This window comes from Cordyceps fumosorosea, assembly GCF_001636725.1.
Source record: "Cordyceps fumosorosea ARSEF 2679 chromosome Unknown scaffold_9, whole genome shotgun sequence".
In the NCBI taxonomy this organism is placed as follows: domain Eukaryota; kingdom Fungi; phylum Ascomycota; class Sordariomycetes; order Hypocreales; family Cordycipitaceae; genus Cordyceps; species Cordyceps fumosorosea.
Window position 1 is genome coordinate 921,990 of NW_017387309.1, and position 20,753 is coordinate 942,742.

Sequence of the window (20,753 nt, forward strand, 5' to 3'; positions counted from 1 at the left end):
CGCAACCACTGTCTCGCTTCCCGGCGCACAATGCTGCCAGGACGGAACAGCAGCCCGTGGAACGCCGACCGCTTGTCTTGACCGAAGTCACAGGCTAATAAAACAGCGCAGCCTCAACATCTTGGCCGCCTAGCTGGGCATTCCGCCATCACCTCCTGTTTCGAAACTTCAATCATCGCAATTCGACTACGATTTCCTATATTTTCTAAGACGCCGTGGCCATGTCCACCACAGCCGGGTAAGTCTGCCTACGTTTCACAGAACCGAACCGTACCGCCTTTTTTTTCCATCCTCCGATTCGGAACAGCCGCGAAACATGAACAACGGGAAAAATCGACTGAGCAGGACGATGTAAAGACTGACCAGACCGTCGTGTAGCGCCTTCATCGCCGGCGGCATAGCGGCCTGCGGCGCCGTGACCGCCACGCACCCGTTCGAGACGGTCAAGATTCGGATGCAGCTGCAGGGCGAGCTGCAGACCAAGGGCCACCAGCCGCACCACTACCGCGGGCCACTGCACGGCGTGGGCGTCATAGTCAAGAACGAGGGTGTGCGCGGCATCTACCGCGGCATTGGGTGCGCGTACGTGTACCAGATCCTGCTCAACGGCTGCCGGCTAGGCTTCTACGACCCGATGCGCCAAGGGCTGGCCTCGATCTTCCTGCGCGACGGCGCCGCCCAGAACCTCGGTATTAACATGTTTTGCGGCGCCGCATCGGGCGTCATCGGCGCCGCGGCCGGCTCGCCCTTTTTCCTCGTCAAGACGCGCCTCCAGAGCTTCTCGCCCTTCCTGCCCGTCGGCACCCAGCACACCTACCGCAACGCCATTGACGGCATGTCACAGATCTACCGCGCCGAGGGCGTCCGCGGCCTGTACCGGGGCGTCGGCGCGGCCATGATCCGCACCGGCTTCGGCAGCTCCGTGCAGTTGCCCACGTACTTCTTCGCCAAGAGGCGGTTAATGCGCCACGCAGGCATGGAGGAGGGCCCCGCGCTGCATCTGGCGAGCAGTGCCGTCAGCGGATTCGTCGTGTGCTGCTTCATGCACCCTCCTGGTATGTTGATGGGAGCCTGTCCAATCGCGACTGGAAAGGCAATAAGCTAACTCGAGTAAAATAAGACACCATCATGTCCCGACTATACAACCAAAACGGCAACCTCTACAAGGGCGTGCTCGACTGCCTGGGCAAGACGATCCGCACAGAGGGCGTCTTTGCCATCTACAAGGGCTTCCTGCCACACCTCGCCCGTATCCTGCCACACACGATCCTGACGCTCTCCCTCGCTGAGCAGACCAATAAGCTGATGCGTAAGGTCGAGGACCGCATCCTGCCCATGCTGGACAAGGACGCGAATCGTCTGTAATTCTTGAGCGCCGTGCCAGATATTTCATATCGAATGCTGATACATTTTTTTCCATTTTTTTTACATATACACCATTTACTGCTCACTCCTAAACACGGAGCAGTCTTTTCTTGTTCGACTTGCGGATAGATTATGGGGCACTCTGGTACGTATGAATGTGTTGGACGACAATGCGTACGTGGTGGGCATTTCTAGAGGACGTTGAGCATTTCTGGAGTTTAAAAGAAGAAACCTTGATTATTGCAATACCAAGCCACGTTGGCAAGCTTGTCCGTGTTGCTTAAATTGTCGATGTTCTCTAATCTCGTTATTCATGACATGGTCGGCATTTCCATTATTCGTAATATTGAGTGCTTATCCGCTGACGGCTCGTCGACAGCCATAGCACAACTTTTCCCTATGGTTCTCGGCCGCCGAGTCGCCGGAGTCCTGGCCGAGGTCACCCGCCCATCGGTTGTCGCCCGAATCGTCGAGGGGCATGCTGCATAGTCGGCAGGAGGCGCCGCCCGCCACGCGATCCAGCTTGCCCGTGGTGCGGACGACGTTGGCGACGATTCCCGAGTATGGGCCTTCGACGCCGTCAAAGTAGCGCTGCATCACCTCCTCAATGCTCACGTCCCTGTGCGAGACGACAGAGCTGCCGCCGCCGGCGCTGCCGTCCAGCTCGCGGAGGCGCTTCATATCGGCCAGCGCTGGGATCAGGTCAACGTACCCGACGAGCTCGTTCTTGAGGACTTCGCGCAGCGGGTAGTAAACAGGGAACGCAACACGCGCAGTCTCATCACCACGGTCGTCGTACTCGCATACCGTCTGAATCCCGTCTCCGACCTGCCCTGGGACAGAGAAGCCGCGGCCGTTGGCAACCTCGGCGAGCGTCAGCGCCGCAAGGGCAGACGTACTGTGACCGAGGAGTACCACCGAGTAGTCGTGCGCGCGTGCCGTGTCGATGAGCACGTGGCGGACGAGCTGTCGCAGCACGTCGGCGCGCGACGTAACTGAGGGCAGGGCGGCAAAGAGGCGGCGCAGCCTCTCAACATCATCGCTCGCGCCACAGTCAGCGGCCGTGACACCCGCTGGCAGCAAAGCGGACCAGTCCACCGTCCGGAGCGCCATGGCCCTGCTCAGATGCACGCAGTCGAAGGAGACGTGCGGGTAGCGCCGGCGGTACTTGGCTAGTAGGCGTTGCGCGGGCGTCTCGCCATCCCTTGTCGGCGCGGCGGCTAGGTCCGTGTCAACGTGCACAATGAGCGGCTCAAAAGCACTTGAGGACTGCTTGGCGGCATGATGCCGGGCGGTGTCGTCGAGCATCTGCACTAGGCAGGTCGACGAGACGCCGAACGAGACGCCGGCGAGGTACCGCCGGGGCGCGAGTTCCGCAGATGTGCGGATCTCCTTGTGCATGATGCCTAGACTCTTGCGGAACTTGCCGACCACATGCTCGATGTAGCAGTCACTATGAGTGGATTGGTTAACGTCATGGGCCTGCCGTTATGCTGCATATGAACGTTGGTGATGCTGGTGACGGGGTTCATGGAGGGGCAGTACCGGCATGTGGCAAGATTTCGGAGCCTGTATGGCGCATCTTCGACCTTGCATCGCTTGCAGGGCTGGCCTGTTTGCGCAGTAGTCATTCTGCGCAGTAGACTTTATGTCAATTATAAGGAACTGCGTTTCTGTTCAATACCGATACCCAACATAATAGTGAACAAGTTTTCATGAAGCGCAAGTGCGATGTTGGAAAAACTTCAGCCCACTTTGCCCCTCCATGCGGATTGACTAGATCGGGAAAATCTGGATTTGTGTAAATTAATGGGCAATTATTGACAGCAACTTCATACCATCTTTTCTTATCCTACTGCGCCCCTCGCAAGCATTACTTTTGTGACTTCTTCAAACGCATCGCTATCACTTCCATAAGCTTTTCCGACGCATGACCGGCTTGCTGGCCCTCTGTTGGCCTAGGCGCGAGGCAGATGACCGGCTCAACACCACAATGTGCTTGCGCGTTCAGAACCGAAGGTACCGAGAGGCGGTTAGGTATGTCTGCCTCCTACTCTGCTGCTGCATCGTATTCGTTACCGTAGAGAATGGATGTTTGCCTGGTTCTTTCTAGGCACAGCCCGCCCATGTTCGCGTTAGTCTGGTTTCAAAGCCGAGTCGCGACACAGGACTGACTAATTATTAAGACGAGGTCCTGGACGTGGTCGCGTGTTTCCATGCTGTGGCTGTGTGCCAACGAAAAGGCGCGCTTTTTTTGCAAGCTTTTCTTGATTTGTCTACTTGTCTACTTGTCTACTTGTCTACCTGCCTACTTGTCTACTTGTCTACCTGCCTACTTATGTATTTGTCTACTTTGGCGACTTGGCGATAGCCTGATGCTGCCCAGGTAAGCATGACGTCAAACGCCTCAGGCGGTTAGTTGATCGCCAGTTTGTGGTCAGCAACTGGCAGCCTCGGACATGGCAGGCTTGCTTTGAAGAGGCGTCATGGGTTTAAACTTCATCAGCAGAGAGCTTGTACGAATACAGCTTACCCCAGTGCATGTGCTCCCCGAAGGACAGACTTTGGGGGATAAATGCGGCAAATGCAGTGGCTGTGGTTGGCGCTGACCCTCCGTCGCTTGCAGGTTAGTAGGGGAAAGGGCGCCAAGTCAAACTCCCCTCAAAAAGCCCAGACTTCCACCCACCGACAAGCACCACCCAGCCATTCCTTAACCTTATAAGCAACACTGTCCGACAACACTATCTCGCGTGAAACAGTCGATTCCGAGTCCACCAGGCCAACGGTCCCGGCCTTGCAACGGATTGAAAATACTCCTTATACCGTTTGCGCGCTCGAGACCATCATTCATCCAATAATTCCCTCACGTCACGGCCATAAATCAAACCCTTGTCGTCCCCATCGCAAACGCATCGTGCATAAAGAGCCCCGTCGCTCACTGAGTTCAAGCCTCAGCCTGCCCTTGCGTGAACTTGCCAGGGTCGGCCTATTCTTAGCACTTGCCGCCGCAGAATACCTCGATTCAATACACAATCTCGCATCAAATACACCCCACGCAATCTCTCTCCCGGTGCCACTCTGTAATGTCCCTCTCTCCTGAGCTAGGCTAGTTAGTCGACTCGATGGCAAACGGACCGGACTGACAGCGCATAGCCTAGGAGGCAAAAAGAGCAAAAGCTAATCACTGGAACGGGAAAAAAAAAAGGCAAAAGAACGAAAACAAAACCCCAGGCCCGTTCCTGTCCTTCAATTCTTTGTTCTGCCCTGAGCAAGAACCGCGAATTGTTGTCTCGGTGGCCCGCCCTGCGAATACATCCCTCGCTCTCCCTCTGCTTGTTTTGAGTGGTGATCGCAACCACCCAATCCATTTGTCCGTCCTACTCATTTCATTCCAGCCGCCAATCACCTCCCAGTACAAGTTGGTGTCCTCTAGCGGCTTCAAGTGTCTTTTCCAGCGAGCACTCGGCCGTATGAATTACAAGCAGGAAGCGCCTCGACCCCGTCTACGCCGCCACCTACATAGGTACATGGTGTGGCAGATCCTATCGTCTACGTCGACGATCCTGCCCCTGACACTATTTCCTCTTCTTTCCCCCGGGCAACTCTCCCCGTTTATTTACAATTTGACTCTTGCACCCTCTTTTCCTCGTTTCGACTCTTCTTCCGTTTCTTGGTGCAGCTCTGCAAATCCGACGCATGGGTCTGCCATCCTGTGCCACCCCCGATTTTCTGCTTATCATCCAAATCAGCCATCGACACCAACAACGACCCGCCAAACAACACCCTCGCAGCCTTCTTCCCATCGCCCTCCGAGCCACAATGACAGAGGTTGCGGCCAGGGCTGTGCCGCAACAGCCCTCGATCGCGCCTGATGCGACGAGCCCCCGGCCGGGACAAAATAGCCGCCTGAATCACGATACCTCTCTCGTAAGCAGCAACGGCTGCTTCGAGTTCGACCGCGTCATAAAATGCGGCTACGTGGAGAAGCGCACCAAGACCAAGGTATGCAGGCTGACCACCCCTTTCCTTAATCGATCCCCTCTCGAGGCGCATGCTAATCCTCTCCTCTTTAGCAATGGAAGCCTGTATACCTCGTCCTGCGACCCGATTACCTATCCATGTATAAGAACGAAAAGGAAACAAAGTTGCGCTATCAAATACCCCTTGCCGACCTCAACGCCGTCACCCTCCTCAAGGACCCGAAGCACAAGCGCCAAAATGTCTTTGGTCTATTCTCACCCTCCAAGAACTTTCACCTACAGGCGCGCTCGCTGCAAGACGCACGCGAGTGGGTAGAACTGATACGAAAGGACGCCCGCCTTGCTGAGGAAGAGGAGGAAATGTTTCTCGCTAGCCCCCTCGCCCGTACGCTCTCTCCGACCGCGCCCTGCACAATACCACCCACAAGCCTCACCAACATTGACGAGCAAATACACAGCATGTCCGAGCAACTCCTTTCGAGCTCCCCCGAAACCTTTGGTCCTCCCGCGCCTGGGTTCCTAGGCCACCGCGACAACTCCATCGTCGACTCATCGGGCGGCGAGATCGCCTCCCACTCCGACTTGTCAGACACCGACTTTCAGCGCATCCGCGGCGGCTCCATGGAGAGCCAGCTGTTTCCCGGTCACATCGAGGTCGGATCGATACCGCCTAGCTCCGGCCTCCCCTACCGCCCGGCTGCACAGCGCTCTGCCAGCCAGGTCAGCGTCGCCAACCAAGAGCAGGAGCTGGACCGCGTCGTCTGGCAAGGCTGGCTGTGGCAGCTCAAGAGCAAAGGCGGCGTCAAGCAGTGGAAGGACATGTGGGGAGTGCTGCGGCGGCGCAACCTCATTCTCTACAAGGATGAGTCCGAGTACCTCGCGCAGTGGATCGTGCAGCTCTCCGTCATTGTCGACGTTGTTGACATTGACCCAATCAACAAGAGCAAGGAGAACTGTTTGCAAATCATTACCGAGGAGAAGAGCTTCAAGTTTTGCGCACACGACGAGGAGTCTCTCGTACAGTTCATTGGAGCGCTCAAGAGCCTGATTGCGAAGCGCAAGGCTCTTGAGTCGAGGCTTGCGGCATCGTACTCCTGATCATGTCCTGGCCATGATAACCCGCTCTCTCTTCTTCCGGCCTCCTTGATGGCAAGGCACTTGTTGTAATACACATATCCATTTTTAGTACCCCATTTTTGTCTTTACCAACTCCTCATGAATTCACGACTACAAGCGCGCAGCGACGGTTCTTTTCTCTTTCTTCATTTCGCGGCCTTTGATTTCTTTCGTTTCGTGGACGGCCAACTTCGCGGCGCGTTACTGTTGCTTTTGGAAGCAATCCAATTCCCCACATCACATTCTTGTGCTGTTCTCTCTATTGACGAACGGTGAAATGATATCCCTAAAAACGGATGGAGTTTTTTCTTCTTTTTGCAGGTTTTCTTGGGCTGTCGCTCTTTTTTTTTGTCTTTTTTTTTAATCGTGATCGACTCGTGTGTATAGAGATTCTTGTTGTAATAGTCCGACTCCCTGTATAGGTTTTCATATACAGATATGAGATAGTTAGCCGAGACTGTGATGATTGTTGATACTGACGCGTAGGCTTGCTATGCCTTGTGGATCACTGCCATGGAAAGCCAAGTTCTGGCCGTTGTTGCAGAGACCATGTAACTTGGCGCTGCTTGTGCATAGCCGCTAACCACAGATCAGAAGTGCGGCAAATCAGGCGCGTATCTTAGCGTTCTTCAGAACGTGGAAATTACAGGTGAGTCGAGGCCGAACGGAGGGTTTTCTTGGAATGACTTTCTGCGACGGCGGCAGAGCGAGATGGTAGAGAGATGTTTTTGCGACTCTTTCCCGCGAGGTTTCACCAATATCTCAATGCGTGGCGCTTTTATAAGTCACTCTTAACGTTACTGTTTCTTAAATGGTGGAAGAAACGTTATCCGAGGCCCTGGATGGAAATGGGGCGAGCCTCGATATCCAGCTGACCACCCATGCTGCCGCCGTCTCGTGGTTGACTTTCTCACTTGAGTATGATGTCGGGTTCAAAAACCGAAGATGAGGGTGACTTATGGATAAACACATCAGGGGAGCAGGCCTACAAAACTACTCTTGTGAACGCGCTGGCTAGAGACCCTCTGCTCCCGATCGACTGCTCCAGTTGCAGCAGTTTTATCCATGTGTATTCAATTTATAGCGCCCATTTCTGGAATGGCGATGAATACAATACAAATTCAGTACTTTTTAAACACCCCAAAGCGCCCAATAACCCACACAGGACCGGCTCAAGCCGTTTACTGCTCTTGCGCTAGGCCCAAGTGGTACGAGCGAATAATGCTGTCGGTGTCATCAATAGCCAAGGGACGGATATCGGCCATCTGCTTGATCTTGGCAGTCCTGTTTTCGAGGGTTAGTAATTGTCCCTGTCTTATCATGTCTAGTGGTATTCGAAGTCCGGAGAGGCACATACACTTCCTTAACCTGCTCATCAGTCATCGTGAGGCCAAGTTGCTCCACACGCGACTTGACAGCATTCCATCCCGTGATTCTTGAGTTGATCGAGACATAGCGTGTAACTGTTGTAAAATAAGCTCCTGAACGATATCAGAGAAACATTTGGGAGCACTTACGTCCGAATAAGCTAGGATCAATGATCTCGTAGGTCGATGGGTTCGCGATAATTGCTACAAGGATTAGTAAGAGAGTAGAAAGTAAAGTGACTTTGTCTAGCGTACCCTTGGCATGAATGCCTGCCTTATGCGTGCTATTTCCACTGTCAGTAAATGTCATCCGGGGTAGTGTACAACCAGGGGTTGGCGTCGGTTGTTGGACTTTCTAGGCCGAGGCGCAAAAGATGAGAGAGGACTTACAAAGCGCAGAATCCAGTGACGGGGTTGTTGAACTTGGAGCTGAGTGTTAGTGGCCTGTTTTACGGGTAGCATGGTAATTGAATCTTACCGGAATGTTGATTTGCACTGCATCGGCAACCAACTCTTCTAGGCTCTTGAGCGCCTTGAGATTATACTTCTTGGTAACGTACTCGGGAGCAGTTACAACCATGCGAGCGATAAAAGCACCGCTATATTCAATGTCAGAAACACCCTCATACTGCTGTTTTGAGATGTATACTTACAGTGGGGTGATGCCGTTACGTTCGCCGATACCCAATACGCCTATTTCTGTTAGATAACCTCTTGGAGAAGGCGGAAAGTCTTGAACCTACTGGTATCAATATGTGTCGCACCGGCTTCAAGGGCACTTAGGCTATTTGCCACAGCACAGCTGGTATCGTCGTGGAAATGGGTTTCTGTCAATTAGTAAGAGGTAAGGATAACCAGGCAGGGAGCATACCAATGTCACATCCAACGACTCCTAGACGTAGTATTAGCAAAACTGTCCCGCGTTTCTAATATTGAATTCGCCAAGTTACCTCGCAACGTTCGAATTAGATCATAGACCATCTTGGGCGTAGCTCCTCCTACTGTGTCTGCAACACCCCTATTGCATGTTAGTGCCGGACTGCCGCCGTCTGTTGTGAAAGAAACTTACACCCTGTGAACACCAGCTCGATCACAAGCCTTGTAGAGAGTAAGAATTTCGAGAAGGTCTGAACGGAAAGAGTCCTCGGAAGAGAAGCGAACTTCGACACCAGCGCTGCATCATAGGTTAGCGTTCGCGGTTCCGGCACGAGCGAGGCAAATGTCTCACCTCTTGACGTATTCAATGACTTCAAGAGCAGTCTTCTGAATCATCTCCATGCTCTTGCCATGACTGTACTTGCGCAGATAGCTGCTCGTTCCGATGACCAAATCAACGCCATCTACACCGCATTCAACTGCCTTCTTCGCATCGTCCATGTTGCATCTGACATGAGTCAAGACCTTGGCCTATACCAAAGAGTCAGTATCCAACGGTGACTCGACCAGCGTGAGGAGTGAAGAGAAGTGTCGGAACCAACCTTCAAGCCGAGCTGACAGATCTTCTTGCAGTCCTCGAATGACTGAGGAGACGATACGGGGGATGTTACTTCGATGTAATCGACGCCGAAGTTGTCCAATGCACGAGCACTATTTGGTCAGCATCTAGGTTGTTGATTTGGCGGCATGCGGCGCTTCGGGCCTCACATCTTAAGCTTGGTTTCCGTGTCGAAGAATGCATTTGCGAACTGTGATTGATTAGGTCGTGTTACAGAAACGGGGAGCCAAACTTGGTTTGGAGCGAAAATTCCCAATGACTCCTGGTGGTAGGGCAAAATTCTTACCTGCTCGCCCTCTCTGAGCGTGCTTTCAATAATTTGAAATCTGTTCACATTGGAGATGTAGTCCTGAACGGACTGATAAGGAGTAGACTTGGGGGGGCCTCCTTGGTAGACACTGTTGACTGTCGCGTTGGAGGGAGTGTCGACGGTGGCCGCGGGGTTGCTGGCGGTCGCGGGGTTGCTGGCGGTCGCGGGGTTGCTCCCAGCAGAGTCTCCGTTGCAAGTTCCACACATAATGGGCTCTCGTAGTTTCGATTGACGTCGGGAAGAAGGGCGTAGTAGCGATTGGGAGTAATGAGCAGGCTTTCTTGTCGACAATCGTGCTATTAAATAGGTGGTGACGAGAGAATTTTTACCAGAAGTGCTCCGAGGTTAGGATGTGGAAACTGTCAGTCTATGCACTAGTGACTCAAGCCTGTCGGCCGACACCGGGTCGGGGCAGTCAATCAAAGTTATCCCGTTGGCTGTGGTGGCTGTGGAGGAGGAGCACGGGAGGTAACTTGCAGGGATGTTGTCCTACTAGGTAACTCTAAAAAAGTAGGTACATGCATACTTACAACTCGCACGCAGATTTGCTTCCTCGTGGAAGTACTGTGGCGGAAGCGAGTACTGGAGGCTACTTCCCTTCCGATAGCCCCTTCAATAAGACTCTTGGTGCTGCGTCATGGTTTTTTTTTTCCTCAATGGGCGGGTAAAAGACCACAGCCAAATGCGGCCCGACAAATCCGTATTCTTGCATTAATCAAGGTGTGAGCGCATCGGCTGAAGGGAAGGCCATACCCAAATCCTGGTCTTCGATCTTTCTCTCTGATCTCACGAAGTTGACCTTCCTCATCCAGTCATAGCTCAGGGCTGGCACCGAAAGAGGATTGGGAAAGCAAGATCTGGCGGGGGTAGCTATCGAGCAAGTCAATCATTATTAGTACTGTCAGCATCGTCACTAATCGCTACCTTGTGAACTATGTACACCCACTGTTAGTACCTATTTATCAATAAACTATCATTGCACCAGCATTAGCCCTTTTGTGGTTGGCTTCTCCGCCCATGTGCTGATCCCGACACGGACCAGACTCGGAACCCTGCTTGGCTGCTCACCTGGCTGCAACCTTGAGCACATGGACGATGCAGCCAACCGAGTTAACTTGGTAACTGACAGTTGGACACCCCTCTGGGATGGCATCTTTGCATCTGCAGCTAATCAATGTCCGGGGTTCGGCTGAGCGTGACCTGAACATGCCATCAGAGGAACAGTTACACACTCGCACTTATAGAGAAGCATGCACCGCCCCCCTCCATCACTAATAATGAATCACGAAACGGCAATTTCAAAACAGACGGCGCAGCGTTCTACTTTGTTTCATTTGCCTCGCGCCTCTTTCATATTCGATCCATCACAAACCCGCACCGCACCCTCTTACCATGAAGTTGTCAACTGCGCTGGCCTTTGTAGTCCTCGCGATGCCCTCACTCGGTGCCTCCGCGGCTGCGGCCGCTATCGACAAGCCCAAGGTGCCACTCCACTCGTCGAGCCGCTGGATCCTGGACAGCGACAACAAACGCTTCAAGTTGCGGTGCATTAACTGGGCGGGCCACCTTGAGGCCAACGTGCCCGAGGGCCTGCAGTTGCAGCCCGTTGACCGCATCGCAGGCTGGATCGCCGTCAACGGCTTCAACTGCGTGCGGCTGACCTACTCTATCGACATGGCGCTCAACCCGGGCCTCCCCGTCGAGCAGTCGTTCCGCGCCGCCGCCGCCGCCACCAGCGCCGACGAGGCCGCCCTGATAGCGCTGCAGGCCGCTGCCGTCTCCGCCAATCCGTTCCTGGCCGGCAACGCCACCGTCCTCGACGCCTTCGCCGCCGTGCAGGCCGCGCTATGGGACCGCGGCGTAGTCACGATCCTCGACAACCACGTCTCCCGCGCGTCGTGGTGCTGCAACCTCGACGACGGCAACGGCTGGTGGGCCGACGCGCCGGGCTACCTGGACGCCAACTCGCGCTTCTTCGACCACGCGCGATGGCTTGACGGGCTCACCGCGATGGCGCGCTGGGCACGCGGCCGGCCCGGGGTGGTCGGCATGTCGCTGCGCAATGAGCTGCGCGCGCACGTCACGCAGATGCCCTCGGCCGCCGGCGTCTGGCGGGAGAACATGCCGGCCGCTGCGCGCGCGGTGCACGAGGCCAACCCGGACGTCCTCGTCATCGTCGGCGGTCTCAACGGCGGCACCGACTTGACGCCGCTGCGCGAGCGCGCGCTCGACACGTCCGGCTGGGCGGGCAAGAACGCCTGGGAGGCGCATGCGTACAGCTTCACCGTCACCACTCCAGATTTCGGGTCCTGCGCCGTTCGCAAGGTTAACTACGGCCTGCACTTCGGCTTCGTCCTCGAGCAAGGTAAGGACGCCACCGGCCCGCTGTTCCTCTCTGAGTTTGGCGTCGGTATGACGGGCGGTGACAAGGATGGGCTCAATGACAAGGACAGTACTTACTTGTCGTGCTTGCGCGGATACATGGAAGACAACGACGCCGACTGGTCACTCTGGGCCATCCAGGGCACATACTATGTCCGTGATGGCAAGGTCGATGCCGAGGAAACCTGGGGCGCTATTGATCACGACTGGAAGGACTGGAGAAACCCCAAGTTTAAGGCTATGCTTGGTAAGATGCCCTACATGACGCAGTTTCCCTGACGAATGAAGCGAGCGTGTGTGTATATAGCCTTAGTAAATTTATCATTTGCATTGAGAGTCCAAGCACACAATAAGACTTGCAATACACGAAGCACTACACTGCAGAAATGGCAAAACTAATACAGTCAAGATAGGCGATACACCCAGCGATGCTGTTTCCCAACCCCTTTCAACCGTTGCCATTCAACACCACCTGCGCCATAGCCTCTTAACGACCGAGGTACACAATTCCAACAGTAAGCTTCCAAAGGATTGAACCGTCCAAGACCAATGATACTCCAAGTCGCATCGCAGGAAAACAAAAGGTATGATGTAAAAAAGGCCCCCGAGCACCAAGTCCCAATTCGAATTCCGAGAAAAGAGCATGTGCCCCAACGCCACGCAGAAAACGCGAACAAGCATAATCAAGATGTGCCGTCTTTATTGTCGAGTCCAAAAAAGGCAGCGTCGAAATCTTCATTGGTCATCAGCTCAAAATTCCCGTCGCGGTCATTCATCAGATCGTCAAACGTGTCCTCACCCATGCCACCACCGCCGTTGCCACCACCGCCACCTAGGCTGAAGTCAAAATCCATTCCGTCAGCTTGGCTGGCGTCGTTGGTGAAGAATTCTTCAAAATTCGACTCATTTGTGGCTCCGGTGCCCTTGACCGGCTCCGTCTTAATCGTTTCGGTAGTCGCAGGGACAGTTGTCGGGCCATTCGTGTCGCTGCCGTTGCTGTTGGCGGGCTGGCCACTGCCGGACAGCATGTTGTCAACTGAGAGAATTGCATCGCCGGGTGCAAACGATGGTATATCAAAAGAGCCAGCAGCATTCGTGTTTTGGCCTTGCGAGCCATCGCCGGGTGCAAGCGAGAATTGCATGTCGGTAAAGTTGGAGTCGGTCATCATGGGCGCCTCCGGAGCGGCTAGAGCTTCTGCTTTGACGCCGTTTTTCTTTGTAGAGTTGTCTACATAGAGAGTGGTTTCTTCAATCTCGAGCGAGGCGTCGCCACTGGTCATGTTACCGGCGTCCATGACAGGAAACGGCGCGAGGGCGGGTTTGGTATGGGCTATTGTAGAAGGCGGGGGCGAAGACTCGACATCGATAGAGAGCGGCTCTTTTGTTTGCGATTCGATAGGGAGAGCAGATTGCACTTGCTGCTGTTGATCCGTGGACTGCTTGGCCTGGAGCTGGTTGAGGTCGCGCAGAACGACGGACTTCGCATTTATCTAGATTGGTAGGTTTAGCTTCGGCGCACAGCAATGAGATTGTCAGTACTAGGAGGTAAGTATCGTACAATATCGGATTCTAGATCATCGAGGATCTTGTGGAAAGCGTCGACGGTGCTAGGCAGCTTCGGTGTTGACATTCCCTGAGGTAGAGGGAGATTTCCTTGACTGTCCCTTCTGGATGCGCGAATGGCCTTCCCGGTTTGAATGAGCTAGCAAACCATGTCAGATACTGCCAAGACATTTTCCAAAAGGCATCAGCTGTTCAGAGTGAAGACGTACGGCATCGTTGAAGAGGGCCTGCAGCGCATCCAAAGGGTCCCTTGTTTCGGGCGCGGCCATGGTGGTGGCGAACTAGGAGGAAGTCGCAAAACGATATGGCTGAGGGACTGCAGAAGGGGGGAAACGGGATGGATGGCGCACGTGGCGGACGAAATGCGTGCGGCTGTGTAGGTACGATACGGCGATGTGCGAAGATTGAGAAAGGAAGAGGACATGAAAAAGGAAATGGCGAAGAAAACAAAGGCTAAACAAAGTTGAAGTTGCAAGGCGGCCGTTAGTGCTGGTGAGTGCTGGTGAGTAATGTACTACAAAATAACTTGATCTACCACCCAGTCAGTACGTAGTTATTAGGGGACGGGGAAGAAGTCGCGGCGGTTTTGCTTTGAAAGGGGTCCGCTTCCCCCCGAACTTTGAACTTTGGGGGGGGGAGGGGGCGTGTTTGTCTCCAACTTGTTTCCTCTTTATTGTTGTGCTTTTGTGAGTGTAGCCGAAGATAAAAGAAAGAAACTTTATAATAAAAATAAAGATTACTTTTGATAAAATGCCCGAGTTTGAGTTGTAATTGGATATCTGTCCAAATACAGACATTCACTAGGTACCTAGTACTAACCTTGTAATGACGCCGCCAAGCTCGTGACATTTTCTAACTTGACAACAACCTCAAGGGAGGTACCTCAGAAATCAATGCCCGGCATCTACTACTTCCACGCGTCATTGATAGTGATGATAAGACTACTTTTCCTGATAGCAATATTGTACACAGCTTCCCCATCAAGAAACGAAATACGAACCAGCAGCTGGCCAGCCAACTATGGGGTCACACTACCGCATCTCAACGACACTCTCTGGCTTAGGTAGTATCGAAACAGCCGAGACATTCTGCCGAACCCTAGATTGGCCCTATTACTCTATTCATGCTCGCAGTGCCCGCAATAGCCGCAGTCATCTTCAAATGCGGTGTAGTCGGGAGTGTCATCATCCAAATCATGCAACTCGCCGACCATTTCCTCGTCAGTCCATCGGCGCCTGATAATTTCGACTGTTTTCGTCTGTTTCATCTCACCTCCATTATAATCGTATGAACCTTCATGATTTTCGTCAGCCGCCTTGGTAATACCGTTAGTGGCGTTGTCGTGACGGAATACGCCTCCCACCGGCTCGCAGCCGACTTGGAGAGAGTTGTCCTTCACATCAGCCGCTTGCGCCCTGAATATTAGAAGATCATCGCACTCATTTCAGGTCAGCTCCAGCCTCTCATCCGCTCGCTCTCTGGCAAGTTCCACAGTATGGCCCAAGAGTTCTGCGAATTGTACCAGTCTGTCCTTGTTATCATATTCCCACGCAGCAACTTCTGCTCGCACGTCGCGAATCTGAATTTTTTTTTTTGAAAGGAGCCATAGTTTGTGGTATGCCAGGATTAGAGTCCGGATTTGACAAAGCAAGAGTTGTGGCAACTCGCTAGAAATGACGGATTCCTCCTCACATCTGCGCTTGATCGTGCAAGCTTGAGGTCAAACACAGCGCATGAGGGAACAATTAGACCCGCCTCGGAACTTTTGAGGACGGACTTCGATGAAGACGTACCCGTTCCCGAGACGCAAAGCACCGAACCAATATCCTCAAGCGTGCCGTCTTGTCGAAAATATCGGTGCTTCTGCGTTTAATGGTCGTGCCGACGGCTGAGCTCATCTTCAATATGGTTTCGACCGTGGGCTCAACAGGGTAGTCAGGATAATGTGCCACATTTCGATCCCGGTAGTATAGACCGGAATCTTGCTTGAGCTTGCAGGGCCACTCAAGAGGCGTCCACTCTGGCGGCATTCCTGAACCTCTGGTCAGACTAGATGTGCGAAGGGAAAGCTTTTCCTTAGCATACCTGGCACAAGAATATGCGAGTCTCCTGCCCCTAACTAGTTAACAGACGCTATAACCTAAGCCTCAGGAGATGCGACAGTGCTCTTCGCTGGCGCCTTTACGACGAAGCTCGTTTCTCGAGATATACTAAACGTTGGTTCAAAAGGAGCGTTTGGAGTCTCGTCAGGGATGGCGACACTAGTCAAGGCGCTGCGACGCAGCCGCGACTCCGTAAAGCGCTGGGAGTAGGGCATATTGATCTCCGCCTTTCCTCACGCAGAAGACAAAGGAGTGACAGAATCTTTGGATAATTCTTGATTGGGGAACGCGAAGGATGGGCGTGGTGGACTACACACCTCTGACAGTTGTTTTCTGACAGGCCGTGTGGGCGAACCTTTCACTGATTCACGGTGCAAGGATTGCTCAGGGTATCTGATGAGACTGCTTGGCTTTGTACCGATTTACGTTTGGCAAATAAGAGGAACATGTCTCGGGTTTATCACAAAAGAAATCCACGCCCACAGCAGCGCAAATGACATGAATTCACGGCCCCGAATGAACAGCAACGTATGTATGTTTCATTCACTGAAGTAATGAAAGTAACTGAAAGTGTTGTATGGGTCTTCGTCAATGGGCGGCAGCCTTCCCTCTAGTGTGGTACATAAAGCTGGCTGTCGTTTGCACAGGTGCTATTCTTAACAGCGTGATCCAATTTCCACCTCGTGCTCTCTATTAAACAAATAAATACACCTCATGTACCCGTTGGACTTGGCGGAGAAAATTTTGAACAATCGCTAGACGAGTTCTTACCACGACTGTCACCATGGAAGCTGATGACACTCGAGTTGCCCGCCTGAAGAGGGTGTTCAACGCCTGTCGGAACGGAACACGCACGATTTTAACAAGTAATGATGCTGAACTCTTTCTCGAAGCCTTCAAGGCCCAGATTTCATCATCTACCTGCTTTGAACTTGATCTCGGAAGTTCGTCGGGGCTTTCTGCTGTTCATGAGAGCGTGAGAGTTAGCTCGAGCGTCGAGTTAATTTGCATTGACGTTTAGAGATATCACAAACGCCTTGTCATTATCCTGGCTGGGTATAAACACGATATCAACGGCCTATTGGCCGCCAACCCGGGACTCACGATCCACTTTCCGGAAGTAGTCGGTTTTCGCAGCCTAGATCCTACAGGATGCTTCGCCTTATTGACAAAGACACTGGCGAAGCAGAAAGCGGCTCTTGAAGCACAGGGCAGCCGGGGCATGGATATTTACTGCTTAGAGCGGCTATCTGCTGATTTCCGGGCAGATGTGTGTGGATTCTTCAAGAGCATGTCGAAAGGCCGGGGCTGGGGTAATGCAAGAGACATTGTAACACTGGCAAAGTATATCTTTCAGATCGCAATGAAAGCAGCAGCAAGGCTGGAGAATGTCGCCATGACCGTATCAGAGAGCATTGTCAGAACAGAGGTGGAAAGAATGGCCAAGGAGCGACAAAGTCGACCGAGAATGACCACTGAACAGCGCTGCGGAGAAAATTTGAATGCCCAAGCACGACTGCATCCAACTCAGCTAAGGCCGCCTCCACCTCTGTCTCCTGACTCTGTCAAAGCGACTCCAACGGCGCAGCAGAGCACAACGTATCTACAAGATGAGCCTGAGGACGAACGTGCTGCTAAAGAACTGAGCACAATTGAGTTTGCCCCAGCCGATATCGCGGGTTGTGGTGACGTTGCTGCGCGTGACGCAGGTGTCAGCGACGCGGTCTGGGAGCAGCTCCAGGAGACGTGCAAGACGAGCAGCAGCGCGAGGTCAAGTACCAGGCGAAACTACGGGGAAAAGAAGGAGACGTGTAATGAGGAGATCCGGGAGCGAATCATCAAGAATTGATCGGGGAGGACGAAAGGCGTCGGAAAGAGGCCGAGAGGAAGAAGCTGGAACATGGCGGCCTCTGCCCAGCTGTGTATCACTGGATTCGCTAGGAGAGCGGGTGGCGCTGTGCTGGGGGGGGGGGGTTCCCATAATTTGTGATTTAATTTAGGGTGGTCTGCTGTCTTGTTTTGTTTTTATGTTCAGAAGTAATTGGTAAGATGAGGAAAGATGGATGGTCGGGAGCCCACCATGGCAACGTGGGAAAGAAGTAAAGGCTGTAGAGCGGCGATGTGCGTTTAGCATAGGTACTTTGAGCAATTCGATTCCTAGATTATCTTCACAATCCATTCTTAACCCTTTTGCACCATGTTCTTGTTGCAGTTTCCGAAATGAAGCCAGCTATGTACGCTGGCGCGTTCAGCTGTAGCCAATTGACGATTTGCGATTTTTTTGGTACACCAAGAAAAAAGAAACACTCCAGTAAGCAGCATTAATATACTATTGCAGAGATTAGTGGAATATCAAGCCTTTTGATCTGTCTGATATCTAATGGAGGTTTACTGAGCCTAAGCATATGGTGGACAAGTGGCGAGTCAAATAAGTTACTACGTACATACATACATAGGTCAGGTATGTACATAGGTTAGTGCTTCTCGCGACACCTGAGGCAAGGCCGCCATGGTGAGCTGGATTAGCCGGATTTCCCCCGGCAGTGGCGCGTCGGCGCAGGTATTCCCAAAGATTTTATACTGGCGCCAATCTACTTGGAGTTGCATTGACAGACCACGATTTGGACGATTTTCGTCAACCAATCGTACAAAGTTGGAACTCCTTCGGTATCTCGGTTTCGCACTGAACCGTTTCGACTTTGCGGTCTCGCACAACTCCCCTCGCGGCATGGGAAGAGACCCAAAGCAATACGTGTTTGCGCTCGGCGCCCTTTACGCTCTCTTCCAACTTGCCACCCAGGTTTACAACCCAGCCGCTTTCTCCAACAGACCATACAGCAGCTCGCTAATTGCGAGCAAGTCGTCGCCATGGCGGCCCCAAAAATGACCAAGAACCAGATGAGGAGAGCCAAAAAGAAGGAGCAGAAAAAAGTCAAGGCAGAGGTCTGTCGCATGCCCTTGCCCCCCAGGCCGCACGAGCTCACCGTCCCAACAGATCGAAAGCAAGCCCGAGGAAGCTATTGAAGAATCCACAACGAATGCGCAAACACACGAGAAGCCACAAGATGCCCCCCAGCAAGAGCGCGGCGCTGTCGTCGAAGCCGACTCTCTCGATGCGTACGACGATGATCCTGCATTCGCCGCTTACAAAGCAATCTTTACGAAATTCAATGTCAATACTGGAGATGATGCCTCTAAGAACGAAACGAAGGAGCAAAAGGGCACAGTCTTGTACAACGACGATGACGATATCCCCGACGAAGACCAACAACCAAAGCCGTCGAAGAAGAAGCGCAAGGCGCTTAACCAGGTTTCAGTGGCCCAGCTCAAGGCCCTCGCTGCCGTTCCGGAAGTAGTCGAGTGGCAGGACGTCTCCTCCACCGACCCACGAGTTTTGGTCCAGATCAAGTCACAGCGCAACGTTGTCCCTGTACCGGCGCATTGGTCTCTCAAGCGCGAATACCTATCATCGAAGCGAGGCATTGAAAAGTCGGCATTCCGTCTACCTCAATTCATAGCAGAGACGGGGATCGCCGAGATGCGAGACGCGGTCCTAGAGAAGCAGGCCGAGCAGACGTTGAAGCAGAAGCAGCGCGAACGGGTTGCCCCCAAAATGGGCAGGCTCGATATCGACTATCAAAAACTCTACGATGCGTTTTTCCGCTTTCAGACCAAGCCCGAGCTGACCCGTTTCGGTGAGGTCTACTACGAGGGCAAAGAAACAGAAGTCGACTACCAGCACTTCCGTCCCGGCGACCTGTCTGAAGCCACCAAAGAAGCCCTTGGCATTCCTCCCGGCGCACCGCCTCCGTGGCTGGTTAGCCAGCAAAGATACGGCCCACCTCCCTCATATCCTAATCTGAAGATACCTGGTCTCAATGCGCCTCCGCCTCCCGGTGGTGCTTGGGGCTTCCACCCCGGAGGCTGGGGTAAGCCCCCTGTTGACGAATTTAACCGTCCCCTATACGGCGGCGATGTTTTTGGCATCACTGGTCAGCACGGCGCCCAACCGCAACCAGCTCAGCAGCAGGAACAGCCTGGCGTGCCTGTAGAACGCACATTATGGGGTGAGCTTCAACCTCGCGCTGAGGAGTCTGAAGAGGAGGAGGAATCTGAAGATGAATCCGACGAGGAAGAGGGGGATAATAATGATGAGGGACAAGAGGCTAGTGGGCTTGAGACTCCAAGTGGCTTCGCCAGCACCCTCCATGGTGAATACCCACCGCATGGCACAGAGACGTCCATTGCTGGAGAGATGGATCTCCGCAAGGAGCGCCGTGGCTACGACACGGAAGAGTCGTCCGCGCCACGCTCCGCTTATGCAGTCCTTCCCGAGCGACAGGTGCGCGCCGAGGGCTTCTTCGGCAGCGACCGCGCTTACGACATGGCCGCGGCGCAGCAGCAGCAGCAGCAGCAGCAGCGCGCGGGTATGCCCGTCCTAGGCGCCGAGGATGACTCGCGCAAGCGCAAGAAGCCCGGCGACGTGGATGTAGCCGTCGACGTGGACGCGCTCAACGAAGGCGGCGGCCTGAGCAAGGAGGAGCTGCGCCGGCGCTTCGAGGCGGGCACCCGCGAGGAGGGAGTCGGCGCTCAGTGGGCAGCTGGCCATGACGACGACTTGGCAGATATGATTGCCGAGGAAGGCCGGAAAAGGCAGCGGCTGGACAGGGAGCGGATGGAGAAGAAGAAGGAAGGGAGGCGACACTAGACGGGGAGCCCTTATTGTTGCAAAGCATTATTCCGTTTGCGATGTACAGAGTCTACTCATTAGGCGTTTTGGGGTGTATGAATTTAATTTATTTTTCCTACAAGATTAGCCTAGTAACATCATATCAAGCTGTATTTGCAAATCGCTACGGCAGAACTTATTCGCAATCCATGCACAACCGTAGGAGGAGTATGCGTTATTATCACTCGCGAGGTCGTTGTACACTGGCAAGTTCGTAGGATCAAGCTCAATTCTCAGCTTCTGTTTGAGTGGGCAGATGTCGAGCTAAAAGGAACTTCAGGGCCAAAGCTGGCTTCCAGAGATCTGGCGATACAGATTATACACACACGAGCAATGCTCGAGAA

The 20,753-nt window shown here is 53.4% G+C and overlaps 8 protein-coding genes across 8 annotated transcripts; 5 read left to right on the forward strand and 3 right to left on the reverse strand.

The window, feature by feature from the left end:
* Nucleotides 1–221: 221 nt before the first annotated feature.
* On the forward strand, nucleotides 222–1,365 carry ISF_04467 (mitochondrial oxaloacetate transport protein; the record flags this gene model as incomplete). The annotated part of the gene is made up of 3 exons (XM_018848073.1): nucleotides 222–238; nucleotides 379–1,055; nucleotides 1,121–1,365. The coding sequence occupies 3 exons, from the start codon at nucleotides 222–224 to the stop codon at nucleotides 1,363–1,365; spliced, it is 939 nt and encodes a 312-aa protein (XP_018705029.1).
* A 354-nt stretch (nucleotides 1,366–1,719) lies between these two features.
* On the reverse strand, nucleotides 1,720–2,766 carry ISF_04468 (Thiouridylase subunit 2; the record flags this gene model as incomplete). The annotated part of the gene is made up of 1 exon (XM_018848074.1): nucleotides 1,720–2,766. One exon carries the CDS (start codon nucleotides 2,764–2,766, stop codon nucleotides 1,720–1,722), a length of 1,047 nt encoding a protein of 348 aa, XP_018705030.1.
* A 2,418-nt stretch (nucleotides 2,767–5,184) lies between these two features.
* ISF_04469 (PH domain containing protein) lies at nucleotides 5,185–6,443 on the forward strand (the record flags this gene model as incomplete). The annotated part of the gene is made up of 2 exons (XM_018848075.1): nucleotides 5,185–5,367; nucleotides 5,439–6,443. The coding sequence occupies 2 exons, from the start codon at nucleotides 5,185–5,187 to the stop codon at nucleotides 6,441–6,443; spliced, it is 1,188 nt and encodes a 395-aa protein (XP_018705031.1).
* A 1,199-nt stretch (nucleotides 6,444–7,642) lies between these two features.
* ISF_04470 (Homocitrate synthase) lies at nucleotides 7,643–9,840 on the reverse strand (the record flags this gene model as incomplete). Its single annotated transcript, XM_018848076.1, has 15 exons — nucleotides 7,643–7,745; nucleotides 7,819–7,924; nucleotides 7,979–8,032; nucleotides 8,084–8,112; nucleotides 8,219–8,250; nucleotides 8,307–8,427; nucleotides 8,482–8,521; nucleotides 8,572–8,655; nucleotides 8,700–8,720; nucleotides 8,779–8,846; nucleotides 8,898–9,002; nucleotides 9,057–9,235; nucleotides 9,307–9,415; nucleotides 9,473–9,513; nucleotides 9,610–9,840. 15 exons carry the CDS (start codon nucleotides 9,838–9,840, stop codon nucleotides 7,643–7,645), a joined length of 1,323 nt encoding a protein of 440 aa, XP_018705032.1.
* Nucleotides 9,841–11,025: 1,185 nt separating this feature from the next.
* Nucleotides 11,026–12,294, forward strand: ISF_04471 (cellulase family protein; the record flags this gene model as incomplete). Its single annotated transcript, XM_018848077.1, has 1 exon — nucleotides 11,026–12,294. The coding sequence occupies one exon, from the start codon at nucleotides 11,026–11,028 to the stop codon at nucleotides 12,292–12,294; it is 1,269 nt and encodes a 422-aa protein (XP_018705033.1).
* Nucleotides 12,295–12,698: 404 nt separating this feature from the next.
* On the reverse strand, nucleotides 12,699–13,847 carry ISF_04472 (hypothetical protein; the record flags this gene model as incomplete). The annotated part of the gene is made up of 3 exons (XM_018848078.1): nucleotides 12,699–13,505; nucleotides 13,574–13,717; nucleotides 13,788–13,847. The coding sequence occupies 3 exons, from the start codon at nucleotides 13,845–13,847 to the stop codon at nucleotides 12,699–12,701; spliced, it is 1,011 nt and encodes a 336-aa protein (XP_018705034.1).
* A 3,196-nt stretch (nucleotides 13,848–17,043) lies between these two features.
* On the forward strand, nucleotides 17,044–17,529 carry ISF_04473 (hypothetical protein; the record flags this gene model as incomplete). Its single annotated transcript, XM_018848079.1, has 1 exon — nucleotides 17,044–17,529. The coding sequence occupies one exon, from the start codon at nucleotides 17,044–17,046 to the stop codon at nucleotides 17,527–17,529; it is 486 nt and encodes a 161-aa protein (XP_018705035.1).
* A 1,019-nt stretch (nucleotides 17,530–18,548) lies between these two features.
* Nucleotides 18,549–20,388, forward strand: ISF_04474 (splicing factor 3b; the record flags this gene model as incomplete). The annotated part of the gene is made up of 2 exons (XM_018848080.1): nucleotides 18,549–18,623; nucleotides 18,676–20,388. The coding sequence occupies 2 exons, from the start codon at nucleotides 18,549–18,551 to the stop codon at nucleotides 20,386–20,388; spliced, it is 1,788 nt and encodes a 595-aa protein (XP_018705036.1).
* Between the last annotated feature and the right edge of the window lie 365 nt (nucleotides 20,389–20,753).